Source organism: Panthera onca, chromosome A3 (genome assembly GCF_046562875.1).
Source record: "Panthera onca isolate mPanOnc1 chromosome A3, mPanOnc1 haplotype 2, whole genome shotgun sequence".
NCBI classification, from domain to species: Eukaryota; Metazoa; Chordata; class Mammalia; order Carnivora; family Felidae; genus Panthera; species Panthera onca.
In genome coordinates, this window is record NC_138341.1 from 138,945,579 (window position 1) to 138,970,143 (window position 24,565).

At 58.3% G+C, this 24,565-nt stretch overlaps 1 protein-coding gene and 1 long non-coding RNA gene across 6 annotated transcripts in view; one reads left to right on the top strand and one right to left on the bottom strand.

Annotated features, from left to right (window-relative positions):
- Window positions 1-3,105: 3,105 nt before the first annotated feature.
- DIDO1 (death inducer-obliterator 1) overlaps window positions 3,106-24,565 on the bottom strand; it is a 50,755-nt gene continuing 29,295 nt past the window's right edge. For 4 of the 5 annotated variants that reach the window (XM_078443877.2, XM_078443879.1, XM_078443876.1 and 1 more), the window contains 10 exons: window positions 20,229-20,703; window positions 19,948-20,107; window positions 18,600-18,716; window positions 18,372-18,476; window positions 18,059-18,194; window positions 17,276-17,804; window positions 16,705-16,858; window positions 15,927-16,016; window positions 14,918-15,113; window positions 3,106-7,639 (listed from right to left, as the gene is read on the bottom strand). In XM_078443877.2, the coding sequence (XP_078300003.1) occupies window positions 4,584-7,639; window positions 14,918-15,113; window positions 15,927-16,016; window positions 16,705-16,858; window positions 17,276-17,804; window positions 18,059-18,194; window positions 18,372-18,476; window positions 18,600-18,716; window positions 19,948-20,107; window positions 20,229-20,703 (5,018 nt within the window). In that variant the 3' untranslated portion in view covers window positions 3,106-4,583. Of the gene's footprint in view, window positions 7,640-14,455; window positions 15,114-15,926; window positions 16,017-16,704; window positions 16,859-17,275; window positions 17,805-18,058; window positions 18,195-18,371; window positions 18,477-18,599; window positions 18,717-19,947; window positions 20,108-20,228; window positions 20,704-24,565 lie in introns of those variants that run through there. The other variant, XM_081795404.1, reaches the window with a different exon arrangement.
- On the top strand, window positions 4,110-8,448 carry LOC132671301 (uncharacterized). Its single transcript, XR_009607035.3, has 2 exons — window positions 4,110-4,234; window positions 7,597-8,448. It is a non-coding gene; the product is annotated as an uncharacterized LOC132671301 (long non-coding RNA).

A 24,565-nucleotide genomic window follows, 5' to 3' on the forward strand; every position in this document is an offset into this window, starting at 1 on the left:
ATTACAGATACGTGGGGGGTCTTTTCTGAAATCAAAGGCGAGTCACTGCAGGAAGTAAGGCTTTGCCGTATTCGGGGCGAACAAAGCCGGACTGCTGCAGAATCACCTCCAGAGTTGAGCTCCTTTCTTTTTGTCCCTGATGTGTGCGCACATGCATGGGTGTGAGTGTGCGTGAGTGTGCATGTGCACACGTGTGCGCTCACATGGGTGTGCGGGACTGGGTGCACGTGCGTGTGTGTGTGTGTGTGTGTGTGTACAAGTGCAGCTGCGGCGGGTAGGACTCACCTCTGGTTGCTGCCAACGCGACGCCCGGCCTCCACTCTTCGTCTGGGTGACACGGCGTCACTTCCAGTAACCGTCACTCGCTTGGGCATCTTCTGTGAGTTTTGGCACTTGGAAACAGCCACGCAGCCAACACCCCACCCCCGTGACTCCCTGGCGCCGCTCCCCAGCGGCGTGCTCCCCTCACCCCAGCCCCATCTATCCCCCGAGATTTGTCTTATCGCTGTCATGTGATGGGCTGGTGGCCTTCGGTCTGGCTTCTCCCCCTCGCTCGACACAGCAGAGGCCCCCCCACCGCGGCCCGTGCCCGCTCGTGCTCACTTTCACGGCTGGGCTGCGGCTGAGCCCCGGCTGGGACATGCGTGGACAGAGGGGACTTCGGGTGGCCTCCTGGTTTGGGCAGTTAGGAGTAAATCACTGTCGATGTTTGCTTACAGATTTTCATGTGTGCAGAAGTCTTCCTCCGTGTAGGGCAGTTTCCCACCCTTTGAAAAACGGCGGCTCCCCAAGAAGCCCCTCCAGACTTTTCTCTGCCCCTCGGAGGGCCACAGACCGTTGCAGTAGCTAAGACCTGTACCCCCAGAACCAGCCTTGGCCCCCACGGGGGTGACACTGCCCTGCGGATAACGCATGCTTTGGGGGCATGTGTCCAGCAGGGTGCCTGCTGGGTGGTGTGGAAGGTGACGGAGAAGTCACTGATAGGAACCGGGCACTGCCTGCCTGGCTGTGGCTCCGGCTGCCCTTCCTAGCCGCGGTGCTGACCCCTCCCCTGGTTTTCTGGCAGGCCGGGACTCGTTCCTGTGCAGCTAGGGGTGGCCGTGTGACACAGCGTGGCGACAAGATATAAGCAAAAGTTTCAACCAGGAGGGCAGATGGGGCAGGGCTGCCCTGCTACGGCTCTGTCTCTCATGCTGGCTTCCTCCCAGGACAGTGAGATGATGATGTCACGCCTGCAGGGGCAGCCTTCTTGCAACCATCAGGACAAAGTCACAAGCTGAGGACGGGGCTGTCAGTGACACGGAGGCCGCTCTACCCACTGGGACTGGCTGCCTCTAGGTGCGTGCGAAGCACGCAGACGCACGCTAGGTGGTCTCTGTTCATTGGGCTTTTCCTAAATGCGTGTCCTTGGTGATGCACCCCGAACATCAGCAACACGTGCACATAAGAAAGGGGCTGGAAGTACCGCTAGGAAGGCTTGTGTCTGGATGTTTCTGGATGACCACATTCACGGGGAGGGGACGGCAGATCTTCATTTTCTTCACATGCTCCTTTCATTTCCTACATGCTCCGCGGTTGATGCTTAGGACCTCACGGATCTACAGGGAGCATTCATTCTCTTGAAAGGAGAAGATACAAACCTTGTCAACAATGGGAAAAATACAAAATGACTTAAAAAAATTTTTTTAACATTTATTCATTTTTTGAGAGACAGAGCATGAGCAGGGGAGGGGCAGAGAGAGAGGGAGACACAGAATCCGAAGCGGGCTCCAGGCTCCGAGCTGTCGGCACAGAGCCCGACGTGGGGCTAGAACCCACGGGCCGTGAGATCATGACCCGAGCCAAAGTCGGATGCTCAACCGACTGAGCCACCAGGTGCCTCCAAAATGTCTTTTGATCGATATTTGATGCCTTTGGGAATTTCCCAGGACAAAGCAAATTAAAAAAAAAAAAAAGATACAAGAATGTATAGAATCCCAATTTTGTAAACAAAAGAAAACAGAGGGGAAAAAGATTCAGGGAAGGAGGGCCGCATCCTCAAGCCAGACTCCTCACTATTCGGGTTTCTGGAGACCCACGTGCGGCTCAGGCGTCCCGTTGGCTAAATGGGGTCACAGGCTGGAGGGGTGACGGGGGTGGCAGGCGGCAGGGTGAGGACAGAGCATCCTGGTGCCGTGGAGCATGGGAGACACAGGCTCTGGGGTGAACACAACTGAAGGCAAACATCTGAGCAGTGAGCCTTCGAAGGACTGAGAACTTGAAAACGGGGCCCAGTTTCCCGACGTTCCGGGGACACCCCTCTGACAGCACTGTGCAGGCCTGGGCGCCGTGCCCAGCCTCTTCGGTGTCCCCGGTCAGCTCTGGGTACGGCGGCCCTGCACCCGGCCAGGTCTGGCCCCTCGCGGTTCCCCACAAACAGGCCGCCCGCCTCCGTGCGCCTATGTGGGCCATCTCGGCTCAGCGCACCCTTCTGAGGCAACAGCGGCCCGGGGGCCCGGGTGCTGCCCCCTGCGGAACCCTCCTTGGTTGCTCTGTGTCCAGGGGCCCTCCCTGGTTTGCCCTGTGCTGGGCTGGGACACCTGCCAGCCACCGGTGACAGGACACCCAACGGGACGGGAGCGTCCTCAGGAAGGATGTTCTCTCTGCCTCTGCTCACAGCGGGGCTGGGGACGCGCCTGCTGAGAAAGTGAGCTCCTGGGACACGGGGTCATCGGACTGAGGTCAATTAGGGGGGCAGCTGGGCGCTGAAGTTCCAGGGCAACGCCCACACCGTGTCCTTTGCCGCGGCAGTGGCCGCGTGTAGGTTTGGGAGCCGTTCCCCTCGCCCTGAAGGCACCGCGTCAGCCTGCCGGCTCGGCCACGGCCACCCACTCCCCCCGCGGCACCGGAGCCTGGGCCACGGGCTCCGCCACACCTCCAGGCCACGGCGGCCACGGCACCAGGCACCGCTCGAGCAGGCAGAGCGGTAGGGTGGGTCACCCGACTCAAAGTCGGGGGGGGGGGGGGGCGGTCGTCGGCACGGGGCAGGGGTGGGCGTGTGCGAGCTCGCGGAGGGGCCCCCCAGCCCCAGACTCCCGACAGGGGAAGTGACACAGGCGCGGCAGAAAACCTTCTGTAGATGTTTATTCTACTTCAAGTAACAAAACCTATGCAGTTCCGTGTTTTAATGTACAGTGATATAATACTTTGTAATATAAAATACAATTTACAGAAATTTCTATCAAGTAAACCTAAAGAAACACACTTGATTTTTACATTTGTGTATTTGAATTAGAAAAATTTGTTTTACGTGTAAAAAACCCTTCGCATCGTATGAGACGTTGGAACTTCCAGCACTCGGCTGCGCTGTCACCTGACGTTTGCTCTGGAATCCCAGTCCCTCCAAATCACTAAGTCCTCCGTGTTCTTACCATTTGTACGTTTGTGCTAGAAAGTGAAAAATCTGTAGTGATGTGCGATGGAACAGACTCCAAAGAATGAATGAAATTCTCTCGTTTTACACTTGCAAAAGGAAGTTTATGAAAATATAAAAAATTATCAAAGTGTATTTGTACAGTCGAATAAATTAGCAAGGTTTCCTCCCTCTCACGCTCCGGAAGTACCTGCAAATACGCCACAGAAGGCAGGCCGCCGTTTCAGCCAACAGCTTCCTGAGTTGGAGCTCTCTAACTACGGTCACTGGTTTCCGTCCCAGACTTCACACGGGTACTGTTCCGCTTTCAGTGACAAAGTCTAAAACGCATCACCGGACAGTGCAACAGTCTGGACCTGGTGCCCTTTCCCTGGGACACAGGAAGGACTGCTCAGAGGGTCGGGTTTCACAAACAAAATGTTCCTGATCATTCAAGTCCAAGTAACCCCCCTCCCCCCACCCCCTTTTTAAAGTACACTTAATTGGCTTATCTTCTCACTTTCTTTAGGCTGGTAAAGCTTACACCTTTTTCAATAGATTGCTATTTAAAATGCAACAATTTCTACTTGGACAGATGTTGCTTTCAATCACGTTTTTGAAAAAAAATGTATAAGGCGATATATAAAAACTGAGCAAAACTACGAAATGTTTTGTTTCCTGGTTGAAATTTGCAATTCAAATTTCTTTAGGACAAAAGGAAAATGCATTTGTGGGCTTTTGTGCATCTGACACCCCAGGGAGCGAGCAGAAAGCAGGCCACCGGCCCCCCGAGCACTACACCTGTGACACCTGTGACAACAGCTTCTGGAAACAGAAATACAGGTGAGAGGTCAGCGAAGGTATGGCTCTAGGGTCCACTGAAATTCCCTTAAAAGTTACTAGACTCAAGTTATTGGAAAAGATAACTTTATAATTTGAAAAAGCAATATGCTTCTGTAGACGCTTTCCCATTTCAGTGATTTTAAATGGAAATATTCAGTTCTTAGTTTTTTTTTTTTTTAAAAAGCAACAGAATTGTAAAGATGTGAAATTCTGTAAGAAACCACTATACACAAAATTACAGCAATCGTTGAAGTCCAGAACGTTCTATTCTGCATCGCAGTTCGTAGCTCTCTGCACACCCAGGCGCTCACTGGGCGCTGGCCCCGCGGGAGCGTTGCGCGGCCCGGCGCTAGGTCTGGGTGGCGGGGGTGGCGGCCCGAGGCGCCTCGGCTTTGGGGTCCCGGGCGCCCTCCTTGCTTTTGCTGCGGTCCTTGCGCTCCCGGCCGTGCTCGCGGGTGCGGTCCCGGCCGCGCTCCCTGCTGCGAGACCTCTCCCGCTCCCGCCGGCGCTCCCGGTCCCGGTTCCGGCTGCGCTCCCGGCTCCGGCCCCATTCGGCCGCCCGCTCCGGCTCCCGCCCTCGGTCCCTGTCGGCGCCGCGCTCCCGACTCCGGTCCCACTCGCGGCCCGGGTCCTTGTCGCGGTGACGGCCCCGCTCGTGGCCCCGGTCCCAGTCCCGCTCCCGGCTCCAGCGCCGCCCCCGCTCCCGCCGACGCTCCTCCGGGGCCCTGCCCGGCCGGCTCTCCGGCGGCGCGGCCTCGGGCTCCTCCAGCGGCTTCTCTTTGGGCCCGGCTTCGAACCGCTCCCTCTGCCGCCCTTCAAAGGCCTGGCTTCTGTACTCGTGGCCCTTGCCCTCGCGGAAGTCGGCCTCGGGGCCCTGCGCGGGCGCCTCGTCCCAGCGCTCCGGCCGGTGCGGCGGCGGGTGGCTGGGCAGCTCCAGCAGCGGCCTGGGGGCCGGCTTCAGCCCCGGGGCCGGCGGGCCCTGGAAGTGGAAGCGGGGCGGTGCGGGCTCGCTCTTCTCGGGGAAGGGCGCCGAGCCTCTCGGCCCGCCGAACGGCAGGGGCGCTGGCGCCCGGGGGCCGGCGAATCTCGGGGGCGAGCTCACCCTCTGCTCCTCGAACTGCTGAGGCTGGATCCCCCTGGGCCCCGGCATGAAGTTCGGTGCCTGGGCTCTGGGTCCTTCGAACTGACCGGGATGTGGCCCCCTCGGGCCCACGAAGTGGCCGGGCGGGGGCCCTCTCTGACCTCCAAACTGAGAGGGAGGGGGACCTCCTCGGGGGCCCTTAAACTGTGACAGAAGAGGCCTCCTCTGGCCTCCGAACTGGAAAGGCGCCGTGCCTCTGCCCGCCATGAAGGGGGCTTGTTCTGGTCCCTCGAACTGAGAGGGGGGGCCGGCCATCTCGTCGTACGGGCCGTCCTGGAACTCCCTCTTCTCCCCGTGGGGGTCCTTCCGGTCTTCGAATTGGGGTGCCGCTCCCCTGGGTCCCCCAAGGTGGGAGGGGGAGGGGCCCCTGCTGTCCCCGTAGGGAGGGGGCCCGTGTGGCCCTGACAACAAGGAAGGAATGGGCCCCTTCTGAGCCCCGAACCTGGCTGGCGGAGGCCCCCGCGGCCCATCGCTATTGGAAACCATACTCTCCTCTGAGAAAGGAGGAACGGACCCCCTCGGTCCTGGGAAACTGGGGCCATGAAGCCCAGACGTTCCGAAAGCACGTGGTGCCGGCTCCCGCTGGCCCTGGGGCACGGGCGGAGGGCCCCCCACCCTCTGTCCAGGTGCCGGGAGAGTGGCGGCCCCCTCGCCGGGTCTGCACTGCGGCTCCCTGTCCCCTTCAGGCTCCACGGTCGGGTGGTCACTTTTCTCGGCAAACGGAGCGTTCCTCGGATCCTCGTACTGGGACGAGCCGAGCGCTTTGTCCTGAGGGGCACCAGAGAAAGGGTCCCTCCCGCCGGCAGAGGGGAAGCTCTGGGCGTCGCCATGCAAAGGGAAGCCGGGCTGAAAGGCGGCTGCGCCGGGGGGCGTGGGCAGCAGCACCTTGCGGGCAGGTCTGGAGCCCGCCGAGGGGGCGCCGCCGTCCACGGGCGGCGGGACCGGGCTCGCGGGGGGGTGTTCGCGCTTGGGGCCGTCCGGCTTGGCCTGCGGGGCCGACTCTGCACCCTCCTCCCGGGCCGCGGGCGGCCTGGAGCCGGCCTCACCCTCGCCGTGCTCTGCGGCCAGCCGCCGGGCCTGCCGGGGGTCCCGGTTCTGCCGCGGGTCGCAGCCGGGGCCCGCCCCCGCCCCCGCAGGGGCGCCGGGGAGTGCGGACGGGCGGCACGCGACCTGCTGCTCCGGCGGGAACAGCTCGGCCTGGGGCAGGGACTTCGGGGGCGGCGACAGCAGCGCGTCGGCCACGGAGAAGTGCGCCATGGAGGCCCCCACGGCGGCCCTCTGCTGCCGGAGCGCGGCTTCCTGCTCCTCCACCTGCCTCCTCTGCTCCTCAATCTGCTTGTTGAGCTCTTCTATCATCTGCTGCTGCTCGACCAGGGAGGGGGCCGCTCCGGCGGCCGTGGGCTCGCCGGGCCTCTCGGCGGAGCCGCCCTTCCCGTCCGCACACATCCTGTTGGGCAGGTCGTCGATGGCCACCTTGGCCTCTTCCAAGATGGTCTCGTCCTCCGGGTCATAGGCCACCTCCTCCCGCTCGGCCGTCTCTGGGGCCTTGTCCCCATCGGGGCGCCTCCCGCGCTCGAGCTGAGCGTCACAGGCTCTGTCGGGCCCGTACTCCTCTTCGGGGTCATACGGTCTGTCATCTTCCTCGTCCTCCAGAGCTCTGTCTCTTGAGAACTGACCGAACTGCTGGACGATCGGGTCCAGTAAAGGCGCCGCAGGCAGCCCGCTGTCGGCCGTGGCTTTGGGGTCTTGGTGGGAGGCCGGTGTGGACCCCACGGGCTCTCTGGCAGGGGGGTCAAAGGACTTCTTCTTCCCAAAGAGCGTCTGCAGGATGTGTTCCAGGGGTGAGGCTGTCTTCGAGGTGGAGGGGTTGGTGGAGGGAGAGGCCACGGTGACGGCCGCGGTGGCGGGTGAGGACGCCGTGGTAGTGCTCGTGGCTCCTGGTTTGAGCGACGACAGGATTTTCAACACGGACGACGACGCCGGGGCACTGGGTGGCTCGGGCAGAGGGGGCGGCGGGGGAGGAGTCCCTGGGGGTGTGGTGCTGCCGGCCACGTCCCCGGAGCAGACCTGGAGCTTGGGGGGTTTCTTCTCAGACTGCGGGGCTGCAGGCACTTTGGGATAGACAGAAACCTCCGTTTCTTCTTGGGTCTGAAGTCGGGTCCGCTTCTCCTCTACCTTATCTAATTCTCCAGCACTTGAAGGGCGTTTTATTCTCTGACAGATCACCAACCCGAGGATGATGTTGGGGCGCGGTGACTCAAGACCTGAAAAACAAAACATTTGTGCAGAGTTCAGAATTTAACGTCGGCCTTTATTCTGCAGACGTAAACCCTGTCAAGGGCAGTGATGGGGCACGTTTCAATAGGAAGGAGGAAGAAACTCACTGGCAAAACACAATCGAGTGTTTGAACAGCTTATTGCAAACAAAAGACCCCAGGGCACACCGTCGCCTCCGCCGTCCAGCCCCCACGTCACAGCCACAGAACCCAGGGCCCAGTTCATGAGTCAAGTCATCCCAATGAGCAGAGCCTACGTTACAGATCTAAAGATCAGACGTAATTAAAAGCAATGGCATGACGGAGGAGGCCGGCGAGGCCAGTGTGCAAACGTCAGCATCTGCTGACCTATAAGAAACGAAGCATGTACGCACCAGAATTTTTTTTTTTTTTAAACAAAATCTTAGCTTTGTTCTTTTACTTGCCTCTCACTACGCATCAGAAAGGTAACGGCCCTTCCTGGAACTCATGCACTGCGCTACGTAATTCAAGCTACACGTACGAATACCGAAGGTTCCATCAGGGAGCGGTTCCACGGCTTGTTTGCAACGATCCCCTCAGCACGTGCCATTAGGGAAGGTCACCCAGCTGCTGGCGTCACAGTTACAGTTAATGGGAAAGACCAAGCTGACTGAAAGGGCTATGATAAGCACCCTTGTAGGTTTAGAAGGGAATTCTGTTAACATCAACAAGGGCCAAGTCCTGCTCAGTCTCTGTGAACACGGGACAGGGTGCTTAAAGACAAGGGCGGGGTGTTCCGTGAAGAGCAGGCTGCATGGAAAAGTTCCTGGGCACAGGATGGTTCTTAAAAATACCCATTTCTTAAATAAAAAAGGCTTACTCCGTCCTAAACTGTGCGTTTTATCGAGGGTGTTAATAGTTCGGTAACCACACTCACAATAAATCCAGAATACCAAAAGAGGGACGACAACAACAAAACCCCGCCACCCCAAGTCACAAAACAGTAATTTTAGGGAGAAATGACATACAAAGAACAAAAACTTATGTCACTAGCATATTTAAAATCAAATTGTATAAACTCAACTGATAACATCATCGTAGAACGTGGATGTTTATGCACGCGGTACGTACACGTTCTCTACTTACTAAAAATCAGTAGTTTCCCTATTCCTTTTGGTTTTAAAGATGATCACAAGTCACTTGAAATAGTTCTCTGTGGGTGCCATTATACAATTCTCAAACTCTGTTAACCTCCCTAAATTCCAACAGAGATGGGTTGATAGGTCGAGCACTTGAGGGTTGGTGGATGGCCCATCCAGCCCCTGAGGAGGAGTATCAGGGGCGCCGGAGAGCTGGGGAACCCCAGCATCTGCGCAGACAGCATACTGAGACCCTCCTTCCCTCCCAGGTTGGGCCTCCTGCCTCATAGCTGATGTGCGAGAGCACAGATGTCCATTGAAGACATCCGCTCCTAACACACCAGGACCTCGCCATCACCTCAAGAGACATGGCTTCCAGAACGTCCTCTCCCTGCCCCCCCCCCCCCAGCCCCCCAGCAAAAGCTGTGTATCCAGGAAAGGAAGAGCCAGGCAAAGGAGGGAACAGACTGGAAAATCAGGCAGCCCACACTTTGCTACATGGCAAACGTTTCTGCTCAGCAGACCTGAGGGTTAATCTATCAAGTTCATTTCCTAATTAACACGAGTTGAGGATAACTTACAAGGGCACTCCTCTCACCATAGCAGTTTACTGGACATCTGACTGCTTACTCAGACCCAGCCTGGGGTTTGGTCAATTGCTCACATGGCTATCTGGCCCTTCTGGACCGCGGGTCGGCTGCCAGCGGCCCCAGAGCCTGCAGACCTGCTCTGCGAGCCTGGCTCTCCCTGAAGAACCTGACTCGAGAATCACGGTGAAGGAATGCGCTCAGCCACGTGGGTGGGTGGGTGCGAGCCAGGGCCGGGGAGCCTTGGTGAGGGGGAAGTCCCCGGGACCTGTACTCCACGCAGGGAAAGCCCAGCTGGGGCTTGTGGCTCGGGGTCAGGCCCCAGAGGTCGGTAAGCTGTGCATGGCAGGGAAGTCATGGTGTTAAATCCGGGGAGGCTTGGGTCTCAGTCCTGGTGAAGCGTGCCTTCACAAGGGAAACTTACAACGGGTGAATGTGCAGACTAGAGGGCGATCACTACACCCCTAACCTCGGCAGCCCTCTGCAGATTCCAACCTCTGCTGTCCTATTCATCGCGGGGGAAGACGGTTAAATCACTCAGCATTTACATTTGTTTTGAGAACAGCAAGCTCGCCAGGCACTGGCATCTAATTAAGTAGCTTTCAACTCTCGACCGGACTGCATCTGCACCTATCTGTAAACAGTCTAACGAGGATCGGTGTTAAGTTTTGAATTTCACCGAGACTTTATGCCTACGTCTGTTCTGAAGCAGTCGGATCTCATCACCCGACGCGTGTGTTCGTGTCACGGCTGCATTAGTATCTGAAGTGTAAACGGCAGTAACTGACGTTTGTGGAACAAACAGTAAAATTTGCTAACCTAGTGGCCTCGGAATCGACCTTTAGATCTTTACTGACGTGAGGGTGCGCCCCAGGTTCACCCAGGCTCCTGCTGCCACCAGGGGGGTGGCGGGCGAGGCGACAGGGGGCAAGATCAAACGGGTGCCCCCATCTGGGAGGCAGTAGGGGGCCAGCTCTCCTCCAGAACGCCCGTCGCCCAGCCAGGGCCCTCTGCAGGCCTGCCCGCTGCCGAGTGCTCCTCGGGAGAGGAGAGGGTGCGGTGGTGGTGACCACACTGGCTGCAGCCCAGGGCACAGGGCTGCTTCTCCGGTTTTGCCAAATTCCTCCCTTCGTCCATTATTAGAAGCAGAGATGCCTACTTACCCCACCGCCCTCTGGAGGGTTGTTGTTAGGTTTGTAATTCGCAAAGCAGATGGAAACAGGCAACTAGGTGGGTGGGCGGGTGGGGTGTGCCGTCCCACCTCCAGAGGGGTGTCGATTGGGCTCAGCAGGGGTGTCGGCACCCACGCCCTCTAAAGTGCCAGGGCAACGGGTCTCCGGGGTGTGTTGCACGGAAAACAAGCCTGGTTGGCTTTACGCAGGCATCCCTGAGTGCTCTTGGTGGGTGTCTCCAGCCTCAGCCTCTGTGGCTAGACTCAGACCACCCGTACAGAAACAGTGGACCAACCCAGGGACAGGGGCATCTGCAAGGTCGTGTGCCAGCAGATTTCTGACATGAGACCAAAACCAGGGCTTGTATCCAGGTGTGTCAGCAGCAGGGATGCCAGGGAAGGTGAAGGTGTGGGAAGCACACCCCTGTCCCCCCCCCCACCCCACCCGGACACATCACGGGACAAAACTTAGTTTTAATAAGCCATCTGAAAGCTGACTCCTTAACCCCGGAACTACGAAAGTAGTGCTTTTACTCCTAAATCTGGTACCCTACACTATTCATTTTTTTTAAATGAAGACTCTCTTATGGTCTGAATCCATCAAGACAGAATTTTCACTCCTGCTAAGCAGAAACTACGTGGGAGTTAACAGGCCACGGTTCTTAAGTAGGACTGGTCCAGAAAGAGACTTGGCAAATACAGGGCAATAGTATGTACCACCCCCAGCCCACTGCCACCACCACCACACACACGCGCGTGCGTACACACACACACACACACACGCACGCAAGCCTCCGTCCAATTCTGACTCCCTGAGACCCGTACGCAGCCACGGGGCTTAGCACACGTTTCAGGTAAGAGGAGAGTGCTGTCCGTCTTCGTCCAGGCGCTCAGAGCAGCACGGCCCTGCACACCCTCAGCCGGGCTGCGCTCCCACGGCTGGGTGGCGTCGGCTCGTCCTCCGTCACGGCGGACCTGCGACAAGAGCTACAAACGGTTCAAATTCAAACAAACAGTGACCAGTTTCTATAAAATATTTTTATTGATTTCGAAGGAGAAAGAGCGATACACGGTACTCAGTATCATACTTGACTTTGAGGACAGCGTGAGCACGGCCACGGATTCACGCCACACACACAGGAAAACCGAGGAATGCTTACCTGACAATATCCAACCCAGAGTTTGCAGCTAACTTAGAAAGCAGTTCAAAATGAATACAGAAGCCGGCACCACGGCTTTACTCCAGGCAGACAGCCCTCGCCACTCAGCACCCGGGCAGGCGGTGTCCCCGCCGTCTACGGTGTGCGCCTCTTAGAAGCCCAAGGTCACCCAACAGGCGTCCCAGGCGAGAACCTGTGCCCTGGTTTCACTCGGGAGTGACGGGGCGCCCTGGCCTGGGTCCAGTCCTGTCGGGGTCACGGGGCACACATAAGACGAATGTCCAGCGTGCCCGGTCTTCCTTCCGTGTACAAGGCCTTGAGACGCGGAGAGCATCTGAGACCCACGTCCCCAGGGGAGAAGAGCCCCGTCAGCTCAGCTCGAGGCCACTTACATTAACGTCCCAAGTGGGAGACAGTCTGCTGGCTGAGGGAGACTCAGGCTTCCCAGGTGTCTTCCGAGATTACACTGTTAGGTGGTTAGAATGACACCGTGTGACAGAACGTGACAACCTGGCATTTCTGGGGGACAAGTCACACAAATACGCACGGACGGAAACGTCCTCAGGAGCCGAGCGCGCTCTGGCTGTGCTCTGAAATGCCGCGTGGACATTCGGTGTGTGGGCCGAGGACGGACCGCGTGTGGACACGCTCTCCGTGGGTCCGGTCAGGAGCGTGGAGCTGCGAAAACACGCAGCACTGGCCAAGGGACAGGCTCACATAGAGTCCCTGGGTCAGGACGTGGTTTAAGCACCCTCTGGTGCGAACAGCCAGAGTCTGGGGAGAATCCCACGTCACCGAAACCTACTGGGCTCCCGAGTGTGGGAGGCAAGGGCACCTGTGATTTTCTACGGGAATAAAAGGACTTTCCACAAAGGGAGCTCCGGGAAGAGCGCCGGTCGCTCCTGTGGCACCCTCCCTACCTCCACCCTAAGCTCCTCTTCACACCCTCCCCCTGCTCACACAGCAGGCCCCTCACCCAGACTGGTGGCTCCCCCGAGCCACGGCCCTGCGTCCCGCCGAGGCCTGCGCTTTGTGCCCTGCTCCCTGGCGGGAGCATTTACTGGGTGTGTGACCTCAGGCCAGAGACAGCCGTGGGCAGGGCCGCGGCGGGAGTCAAGGGCGCCCCCGCCAGGCTGGGGGCAGTGCTGGCCGGACGGCAGGCTGTTCCGCTGAGGGACATCACTGCCGCCACACCCCCCCCCCCCCCCCCCCCCCCCCCGACCAGCCTGTGCCGCGGAGGCCACTTCTGTGACCCAGGAGAAACGTTCCCGCGCCCAGCCCTGCAGATGCATGCACACGGGACACACACACCAGGACCCACACCCAGGCTTCCAAGCACACGCACACACACACGCACACACCACGAAGCCGGGACACACGAGCATCCGCACCCAGAGAGCGCCAAGTCATGCCACGAACACACGAGGCAGGTCAGGTAGATGACCCGGCCTGGGGCCAAGGCTGTTTCGCTGGGGAAGCGGATCACATACGCACAGATATCAATGGTAGGCAATGGCATCAGGAGAATAAAAAACATATGCTGAATTAGGTTAGGTTGAGAAGCCCTTAAAACACAGCTCTTTCAGGGGGCTCTTCGGGTGGTGCTGTAGTTTTGGGAGGGTGGGTGGCCGATCCCCGAGCGTGTCGGGGTGCTCAGCGTGTCGGGCGAGAGGCCCCACCCCGCCCGCCCCGCTCGTGCCCGTGCCGCCCCAGAATGTCCCGTGGGGCCTCGGCCTCTCCACCAGCTGGGTTGCACCCACTGCGACTCCAATGGAGGGTCTCCTCTCCCATCCGCTGCAAGGAACCCGTGCCCGCCTAGCCACGGAGCCCGGCTCCTCACACCCCTGCCCAGGCGGAGCCCCCACACAGGCCCCGTCCTGCTCATCCCACAGCAGAGTCTCAGGGAGGCTCATGCTCTGCGGACCCTGCAGCGGGGACAGCTTACTCTTGTTCAGAGGGAGGCTGGGCATCCCCCCCCCCCCCCCCCGCCCCCAGCTCTGCGGACACCTGTGTCGGTGTCAGCGGGATCCCTACGCTTCCGCCACATTCTCCACACGAGCTCCTATGCTGGCGACTGACCGGAGGTTCTCCACGGGGCCCGAGAGACCAGTTTCTTCGTCTTCGCCTCCAGGAGCGCAGGACGGCGATCCAGGGAGCAGGCCAGCGCACTTCACACAGCCGCTCGCCGAGAACCTCCACCAAGGTTCTTGCCGCCACCCGTCGGGTGGCGTCTCTTCCCCCCACGGAGTGTGGGAGGGGACACCCTAAAGCACTCGGTTTTCACGTATTCGGCAGTGAGGTAACTCAATGCAGCGTGCCAGCAGACACGTGGCCCCGCGGTCGCAGACACCCACCGCTACCGTCTGGGGCCTGCTTCTGACACGTAGGGACCTGGGCCGTGCGTGTGGCGTGGGAGGCACGCTCTGGCCGAAGCAGCCCTGCGGGGCCCCGCTACGGTTCAGGCGGGGCGGGTCCGGCGCGTGGCTGTAGCGGGAGCGCCTGCCAGGACCGGTGATGGGGCCAAGGGTACGGAGGTGCCAGTCCGGGCGGCGCCAGCAATGGCCCGGCGCTCGGCCGCTGCCTCCGGAACAAAGCACCTCAAAAAGAGCCCACCGTGCGTCAGATACGGCGCCCTGCGAGCGTTCTCAATCCTTTGGGGACTTCATGGCCAAGGAGACACTTCAATGTGGGCGTCTTCTGTCAAGTGTGCGGCTAGTCACGTGCCCCCCCAGACCGGGTGCCCCTTGGAATCGCCCTCAACCCCTTGACGAGTCTGAACCGTTGGGTGTTTTGCTTAAGACTAATTTGCAAGTAATCCTCCAAAAGCGGAACTTTGTAAGGAACGGACAGACAGAGCTGCTCGCCTGCGTCTCCCGGGAGGCAGGAGAGGAACCCGCCTGGCGCGTGCGCAGCTCTGAGCTGTCGGTAAAGCGCAAGCACCCGCGAGCCCACGTCAGCGGTTACCTTCCTCTGTGGCTCTTCTGCGCTTCCATGGACCCGAGGCCACGACAGGGGTTTTCCCCTCTGCGTGCCACTTGCTGAGACAGTTCGTGCCAACGGTGAGGGTATTTCTGGTGCACCCCGCCATCCCCGGGACCCCAGAGGCCGAGTCCTATAGCTCAGCACGGCTTCACCTGCATTCAGCGCTCTTGCTGCTACAAAGCCTGTGAGCAGCTCGGGAGGACGTGGCGTTGGCGGGAAAGGGACGTGTGGGATCAGGTGTCACCACTCCGAAAACCGGCGCTTACCTGGTCCCTCGAAGGGCAAGAGTTTGGATGGAATAGGGTCCTTGGCGCTCAGCGGGATCAGGTAGAGGTCCTTGACGTGCCTGCTGTTATTAGCTACGACACCGAAGCGGCCGCGGCTGCTAAAATAGGAGTAGAGAGAGATATAGGCCACCTCCTCCTCCTCGGTCGCGGGGTGGAAGCGGATGAGACACAGCTCCTGCGGCACAAACAGGACGAGAGCACGTTGGCCTGCGGTTACCGGAGAAGGCGCCGCACTCAGCCTGCACCTGAACCTCACCAGCAGTCTCACAGGAGGGGGACGAGAGCTCCCCGGACTTGGTTCCCACGGCCCTGCCGGCCCACACGTTGGGACAAGTGCTAGGGACGACACGGTGTCCAGTGTCAGGCTGCTGGACTCCAACCCTGGTCTCGGCAGGAACCTCAAGATCACGCCTATTCGTAGCCCCACGTCCTTGAAACAGCCCCTCTCGTGGTGTTCTCGCACCGACACATCATCTGCTGTGAGGACAGTGGTCCCGATCACCCGGCCGTGTGATCTACACGAGAGCCAGGAAGGCTCAAGGAGCCCAGAAGGTCTGAGCCCCGTGTGGAGCCTGAGGACGAAGGCAGCCCTTTCCCCTGTACGCGGCCCAGCAGCAGCCGCGTCTCAGGGGCTCACGGCACCCAGGCCCCCCCAGAGCCCAGGCCTCGAGCCCCAGCAGGGTCACCATAAAGCACCCGCTGGCTTCCTCGGTCACAGAAACAATGAGGAGACACGGCGCCTCTATTTCTAACACCGACCAGCACGCATTATTAAAATTACTTGTAATAAAACTGCCATCACCGTATCACCCAAACACACTCTGTTATCCAGCTACAAACATAATTTTAAACATTTACCTGGCAACGATTAATAACTTATAGGCTGACATTTCAAGTACTGACCCATCAAGATAAAAAGTGAAAGAGAAAGTTGCATTTGAACACACACCTTCCTCCACAGGTGCAGAGATTAGACTAAAGCAGGTACCTTAGACACAGAGGATTTGAGCTTGCCGACATAATCCCAGACCGTCCTGGGCGCGATCCTTCCGCCAATGTGAATCGTGTCTGGCAGGTCCTAGACAAAACATACTTGGAGTAAATGACCGGTAAACCCACGGCACTCGGGGACACTGATGCAGTAATTTCGAGGCATCCAACTACCTGAGACTCAGGGGAACAACTATTCCAAAGAAAACGGTCATAACAGTATTAGACGGTGCTTGGTTATCATCCAGGATTATGAGTCACCAGACACAAACGTGCTACGATGGCCTCCAGCCAAACAGGATTACGTTTTGCAAAACTCTTAGGTCATCTTTCGGGAACATACGCGTACGGCAATGAGATACGATCCAGAACGACTTGCTAGGCTACTTGCGGAGGTCGCACACCCTAGCGCTGTTTACGCTAAGTCTGTAAAAGCAGAGCTGTTGTGCGTGTTACTGCACACCAACACTCACACGCTGGGAGCACACGCCCTGGGGAAACGCCCTCACTGCACAAAGGGGGGAAGACGATGGCGGCTTCGTCGTCGATGTCAGGATGCCCGACTGCTCATCTCAGTGCCTACCACCGTCCAGACTGCTTAACCTGCTGACTCGTGACAGCGGGCTCTCCCGTGCCTCCCGTGCTTATGCGTCCGGACACGCTGCTGGAAGGCCGCCGCACTGGTCTACGCGGGGTCAGGGCGTCTACACAAGACGCGTGCACGTACGCCCGTGCGCACACGCTCGCTCTCTCGCTCTCCCTCTCCCAGTTCTAACCTCGCTGAGATAGTCACAGCACCCTGAGACGGGATACGCCTTAGTGACAAATTTTGCTACACTCTGCATGTTAATGAATCCTTTCCAAATGGTGCTGAGTCGAGACAAAAAGAGGGTCGTATCTCCTTCCGGAGGGGACCTTGACTCGGAGAGGCTGTAAAACAAAATCAGAGAAGAGAGATAAATCTTTCTTTCTGCACAAAACGTTTCCAAGTACGGACATCTTCGGCAATTATTAACAGCAAGAGCAAACTCCTGCGCGTTTTGGTAGTTTTTTTCAAATCGAGTACTTTAACTGTGACGCGTTCTGGTCAAGAAAAAGTAAAATGAAGAGGCGACAAACCCGAATGACCACAAGATCACGTTTCGGGTTTTAAGAGCCGCAGGTTTAGAACAGCGAGCAGGCAGCCTATAAGCAGGCCTCCTATTGCCCATGCAAAGCACCCAAGCACGGCCATATTCTAGGCACAGAGGACTGAGCTGAGTGCTGGGATCCCTCCCCTCTGCTCCTTCTGTTAACCCACAGGGAATGCCACTCATGGCTTGTCCAGACTCCACGCGTAGAGCGCACCTGACGCGTGGTGACGGTGGCACCGGCAGGAGGTATCTGGGCTCGGGGGACGAGGACGGCTTCGCCAGTATGGACTTGGGCACTGTCACCGAGGTCACGGCAGGCTTCAGGACCTCCTGTCGGGATTCCGCTGGGTGGGCGCCGTCAGGGCGGGCTGCTGCAGGGGCCGTGACTGTGCACGACCCGCCTGGCGCGGTCCTGGGGTCTCGGCCAGACACCGTGACCGTGGTGAGCACTGGGCCCCCGCAGGTGGCCGGGCAGGAGGGGCCTTCCAGGGCAGAAGGCTCCGGGTGGCTGTCTCCCGGCGGCACAGGGAAATACTTTCTCTCCAAGTGTGCGTGCGAAGCAGCACTGTCCAGGTCTGGCTCGGAGGCGCTTTCGGGCAGAGCTTCTGGAACCACGTCATCAGCCGAGCTAAGAACTGGCTCAGAAGGAGTGGTGTCATACTTGGATCTCGACTCTTCCTTCTTAGAAGCGGACAGCTTTTGCCTTTTTGGAGCCGGTTCATCCTCCGATGACGGAACCTGACCTGAAGAACACGGGGAAGGCCTTCGTGAGGAATCCCACACACCGGAGGGCACGGCCTGCCCACGAGTAGATGATTTCTTATGAAAAAGAAAAAGCCGTGAAGGTAGAGGCAGACACTACAACTTCGGAAAACCGCCCCAGTCTTCTAACTTGTTTCACGTGGGTCGGGTACGACTGCCATTAGGAGGACAGCAACTTTAGACAACAGCCAGCGAAGTCTCAGCTCCGAGGTTTCACGCCCCAGGTCACGCTCACCTGTACAAATTTTACAGTTCAGGTCGAACAGATGCGCCCGGTGCTGACTCGTGGTGTCTTTCAACATACTGCTGAAGATGTCAAGGAGGGGCGCGGCGCTCTGCTCGGGGACGGCTCGCACCGACTCCTGCTGCTCCTGCGGGGCGACGAGCGGACGCCTGAGCCCTTCCTGCCCATCCCGCGGCACCGGCACGGGACGGCGCGTGCGACGAAGGGCCGCCGGCACCGTGCCGGGCGATTCAGACACCGAAGCCCCTGGGGACGGAGGACTTTTACCCGACCTTCACAAACCCCGGGAGCCCCAAACGCTTACGTCTGAATCGGACACGGGTGGTGAGTCCTCCATGTTGGGCACAGCGTCCCGTTTAACGGCGGTCTGTTTACTGTCACCGTGCTGCTTATTTCTGGACTCCGTCGCCTGACACGAGAGGGACACAGAGCCTGAAGCCCTGCTCCGGAGGGCTCGCTCGTGCCTCGCCCAGCAGCCGCCCCCGGAGACCCAGGCCACCGGCGCCGAGCCCCCTCACCGGCTGGCACTCACAGGCTTTGTGGGCCGCTCCCTCCACGTGGACAGCTCTTTGGACACAAGTTCTTCTGGCTTCATCCTCACAAGTTTCGCCAAAGAGATCTCCTCACGCAGAACACGATGGAAGAGGCCCTGTAAACAAACACCCTTTGTTCACTCGTTTAAAAACACTTTGGCGTCCGCTTCTGAGACAGCAGGGAGAACACGAGAAAAACCCGGCAGCGCGAGAACTTTCGCCAGAGGCCCGGCGGCGACAGGACGAAGGATTGAGCGCAGCAGGGGACCTGACCTCACCCGGCTCCCCAGCGGCCCACGAGGGTAAATGCCACGCTGTCCCCGACGGGCAGTGCCAGGTAGCGGCCCCCGGGGCCATGCCGCACCGACTCTGCTAAAAAGACCTCACGGAAAACAAAACCAACTCGAAAAGGTGCGGGGCGGCTCGGTCGGTTGAGTGTCCGTCCGACTCTTGATTTCGGTTCAGGTCGTGATCTCATGGTTCATGAGATCGAGCCCCGCGATGGGCTCCGCGCTCACGGCACCAAGCCCTACTGGGGATTCTCTCTCCCCCCGCCCCTCTGTCCCCTGTCCACTCATGCTCTCTCTCAAAGTAAATACATAAACTTTAAAAAGAAAGCTAAAAAAAAGGTACCAGATTAGGAGTAAAGGTGGGAATCACCACCCCCCCTACGGTGTTACTACAGTGTGATGGGAGGTGACAGTATGGGAGTCTGTTCCTGAACATCTGGAGAGAAGGCCAGAAGACAGTGAGCCTCGGAGGGCAGGAGGTGGGGGAAACCACACCAGGCGAGTGGCCAATGCTTTCTGAGGGACTCCCGTTTCAACCTCACTGCGAGACACTGCCCCCCACGGCTGCCATCAGGACTCTGCCCCACTCCCCGAGTGAGAACAGCACCTGCCCACGGGGGGAGCGCTGCAGGGCGTGCTTAGGACCCATTATTGCTCAAGGACGCCCAGATCAGTGGGCTGACTCAACTGATGGAACAGTAACAAGGCAGAGAAAGTTGTCTGAAGCTCAAAGATAGATACCCAGGTCCCTAAGGTAAAGAATCTCAATATTACTCCGGAGCCAATGGAACAATAGAAACTTTACAGCCACGTGTAGAGAACAATCTGGTGAAACGAGGACGGACTTCAGAGAACCAGCGAGAACCCCTGACTCCGACCCCAGGTTAGGCAGGGGAGGGAAGGACAAACGGGAATTCTCTATACCGACAAGGCGTGTCCTTCCGACTTTGACGGAAAGGACAGCTCTTCAGCGTGCTGTGTCCAGCTTTTCGCTATGAAGTGTGGCTAAAAGAACCTAGAAAGCCAGAACGTTCCCACTCGGGTCATCTGCACACACCTGATTTTTGGGATCCTTGAGGTTGAACATGATGCTGCGGTATTTACTCTTGTAGCGATTGTCTGTGACTTGGAACAAGTTAAACAGCTCTTTCTCAATATGGAGGGCAATTTTTCCTACTTCGTTTTCCGTCATGATTAGGTCATCACTGTCGTTGACTCTAGGAACAGGAAGAGAAGAGCGGCGTAAACCCCACCTGTGCCTGGTCTCGAAGCGTGGAAATGTGAAAACGACCGGGCCGAACCCACTTCGACAGCAAGAAATCAAGCAGGACAGCCCACCTTTTCCACAAAATCTCCTTCAAGGAGCGTCTTATGTTCTGCCGTATCTGTGAATTTGGCTGCGACAGGGCAGGGCTCGAGGTCCCCAGGCGTCCTGGGGCTGGAGGAGCCAAGGGGCCGGAGGTGGCCACCGGCTTCCTGAGGGCCCCTGCCAACGCGGCAGAGCCCGGTGACTTTTTGGAAGCGGACGTGGCAGCCCCAGGCGCCAGCCTGGCCTGCTTGGCGGTGGGGGCGCCACCCGGCGGGGCAGCCGAGAGCCACGGCCTCTTGGGTATGGTGCCCTTGAAGCCCGACGGCGACTTCTTGCTGGCCACTTTGGCTGCTGCTGCGTTTGCGAAGGGAGGGGACTTCTTCTGCAGGAGGTTTCTGGGTGAAGGTTGTTTGCCGCCTGCCGAGGAGCCCGGAGGGGCCATCTTCTTCGGCCCAACAGCCACCACTGCAGTCTTCTCCTCCACACGCCTGTCCTCCTTCATGGCTGCAAGTGAGACATGAACACGCTCAGTGAGGCAGGGAGGTCACCTGCTGTGCGGTCACCCGACTCAAAAAGCACGCTCGCCCCGGAACCAGCAAAGTTTACCGCGCGTTACTCCGGGACGGCAACTTAAAATCAGGAAGTTCACGAGTGTTAGTTAGGGGTTGCCAGCAATATTTGTAAGTGGCCACGCCGTATTTCAGAAAATGTTTTGCTACCTTATGTTAAACCTTTCACTTCAAGCAACAAACCTGAGTTTCCAAAGTCTTAATTTAAATCACTAACTAAACTTGAAAATTGAATGGCAAATTTTGCAGGATCAGAAAAAGATTCAGAAGAACACTTTCACAGACAAGTGTAATGTTTTTGTGAACCTGAGTGTAGAAATCAGATAGATGCGTTCTGTCAACGCATGTTCGCCGGCCCTCGGGCTACGGTAGGGCGAGCTGCACTGCTGGCGGCCGCACCGCACACGAGTGTCCCCCCCCCCCCCAATCTGGACAGCAGTCAAGGGCAAAGGAGGGCATCAGTGCAAGAGGGAAAGCTGAGGGGATCCATGGCACAGGGAAGGTCAGCCGCTCCACGTGCAAAGAGTGAGAGGCGGTGTGACAGATGTCCCCACGGTCTTCTGCTTGTACCCCATTATGGGACAGGACGCTAAATTAGCGCTTTTGATCCAAACAAGGGCTGTGGTCAAAAGCTAAAATAATGTGAAAACTTCTTCACTTGCACAAAAATCTTTACGTGATGCTGGCACATGTTGGTGGGGGACAGCAAGGACGGAAAGGACCGACGGTATTGATTGTGATCAGACCGTCAGGGTGAAGGTGTGAGGGAAGCAAGGGAGGCGGTTCTGGGCCAGTGCCGCAGCCCTCCAGGGACACAGCTGCTTGGGGAGCAGCGCAAGCAGGAAGGTCATGGACGGCCCCTGGTGGGTGCAGTGTAGAGTGACAGACAGGGGTCTGGAGGAGCCAAATGGCCAGGATACCGCGTGGGGATGCTGTCGAGGGTGGCGGTTAAGTCACTCAAGGGACCACCGGAGAAACTGCCTCTAAAATGGGGGAGTGGGGGTGGCTTCGACATATGCTCCAGCGATCTTCGGTCACCCGTCCGCCACCGCTGCTTCTCTTAACTGTTCTAAGGCACGAGGGAGAAAGTCTCTGGTGAGAGAAGAGGGGACCCGACCTGCAGACGAGGCCCTCGGGCAGCCGCAGGTCCCGGCCATGTGGGCGGAGGGCCAGTGCGCTGCTCTCACGGGCCTCCTCCCTGCAAGCAGCCGACAGGGCCGGTGCAGCAGTGGGAACTGGAGGGCCTGGGACCTCAAATTCTCCGCTTTATAAAGAGAACTTCCGGATCCTACCGAGTCTGTACCCACAGTGCTGCACGGGTCCAAATCTCAGGCCAGCCAGCCTCACAGGTACTTGGCCACCAGGTTTGTCAGCTCGGACTCTGCAGCCGGTATTTTCACCTCGCAGAGCCTCCCGCCCACCCGCCCAAGGTGGCCTGTGCGCCACCCCCACCCCACCTGTCATCACCTGTGCCCACCATCACCAACGGCCACCCCCGTAAATGTCTCATGCCCTCGGGATCTGGACTTTTCAAGAGAGCACGCGGAAACGATGACTTCTTGCCAAGTAAGAAGCGAGCACATAATGGGGACGAGATAACATTTCTCCAGTCCCATCACATCATGTTCACAGACCTCAGGGGTCCCGGACCTCAACACTCAGATTTTCAGCAACTCAGATTTGGCCACAAGGTCCACCTTGCTGGTGGTGGTGGTGGGGGCTGCTAGTTTGGGGTGAAATCAGCTGGACGGCCCCTTTTCTTGCAGGAAGCAGGGGGCAAGAGAAGGGCGGCCCAGCAAGGACAGGGACAGAAGCAAGGCCCCCAGCACACGGACCTTGAGCAGAGGCAGGCAGCTGGCCGCCAGCAGCCGTCATGACAACTGAGGCCCAGAACTGGTTCTGTCACTGCCTTTCATGAAGACAAACTCTGCCAAGACCACTTGAGGAGCACACTTAGAAAGCTGGCCTAGGGCACTTCCAGACACCCTGGGAAGGCTGGTCGCGTACAGGACACCTGTGTGATGGCACCAGAAGCAAATCTCGTCACTTGACATTTGAGTGGCTGCATTCCACTTAAGGTGAAAAACTGGAACTCTCAAAACGCGTACTTCAGGGGAGCCTGGGTGGCTCGGTGGTTAAGCGTCCGACTTCGGCTCAGGTCATGACCTCACGGTTCGTGAGTTCAGGCCCCACGTCGGGCTGTGTGCTCCAGGCTGAGAGCCCGGAGCCTGCTTCGGATTCTGTGTCTCCCTCTCTCTCTGCTCCTCCCCCGTTCTCACTCGCTCTCAAAAATAAACATAAAAAAAATTTTTTTTAAATAAAAAAATAAAACGCTTACTCCAAAGTGTCCCGGTCAGAACCTAAAATCAATACTTCCACTTGTCTGACCTGTTTTCTCATTCAGCAAAAAGCCAAGTCAACATCATTTTTAGGACATTCCCAATACGTAGGATTAAAGTGACCTATTACCCAAGAACGCTTCGGTGGTAAATGAACACAATCTACTTAAAAAGCAGAGGGTGGCTTTCCTTGTTCACCATGCTGCTATTTTACAGAACCGCTTGCTACCTCTTTAATCAGCTCCTGTCATCCCTCATCTGGGCTTGAGGGAGTATATAAAAAGGTATGACAATTAGGTAAAAAAGCAGATTATTAGTACAACGTTCTGAAACTGATGGGGACTCCACCAGCGCATCGGACACGCCCATCTTCCACTCTGACAGGCTGAAAACGTCCATGCTTCTATCCGGCAAGCGCGGCAGACCCCGCTGCATTTGGTCCCCCTGCCAGCTGGGCCCGCGTTGGCCGCTGCCGGAGTGACTGGCCCTGCACGGCACCAGAATGCTGTCGCAGTGAGAGAATCTCTATTTTTGAGCAGAGCTAAAATCAAGTTTGCAGACTCTTTATCCAGATTCACTAAATGGAGGATGCCGTGTATAAGTTTCCAGAAAAGCAAGGAATAACTGTATACAGCCAACCAAAAAAACGTTATTCTAGACAGCCACCCAAGGGCAGCTTCAGGGGACCGTCGGTTGGCCCCAAGCACTGAAGGATGCTCTGGTCCGCCAAGGCGAGGTGCCTGCACTCCCCACCGGAGGCTGCCCGGCCTACTGGAGGGAGACCGCCTGCCGGGAGCATGCTGAGCCTGTGCCACTCTGGCAGCGAAGGCTCCCTCAATGCCCACACCCTGGGGCCCGCTCGCGGGGAACGCCGGGCCAGGCAGGACTTAGGGGGCTCGCCGGGACTCTAGCAGCCAGAGGAAGGGCCGCTCCCAAGGGGTCAGGCCATCGGCCCAGATGGAGTGGTTTCTGCCAGATCGGGCCGCTTGTTGGTGACAGAGATGAGCGCTTTCGGGCAAAGCCTAGCAAGAGGGCACGGCGGGCCAGGCCAGTGTGCACGCCCGGATCGGAGCCTGTCACGGTGCCAGGCGGTAGTGGTGCCGCGGCATCGCTGGCCACTGGGTGGCACTGGCGGGCCTCAGCGGAGTCGGGAGCCCCGGGTTGCAGCAGAGGAAGTGGCAGCCGCTCAGGTGAAGCTCCCGCCCCGCACAGCCCGGCGGCCCCAGACACGTCTAGGGACTGCCCTTCACGGGAACCGGTGACAAACCCTCAGTGCGACTGCAAATTGCTCTAAAGCTTTTGTGCTTTTGGTCCTGCCCGAACTAGTACCAGTTTACCCTAAAAACTCCCCAAGATGAAACTCGGGCACACCCGCCTCGGGTGACCGGCTATAAAAGCCAAAGAAAGAAAACAGTGCTTCAGGGCGTTAGGCGCCAGCGGCGGGCTCCACGGTGCAGG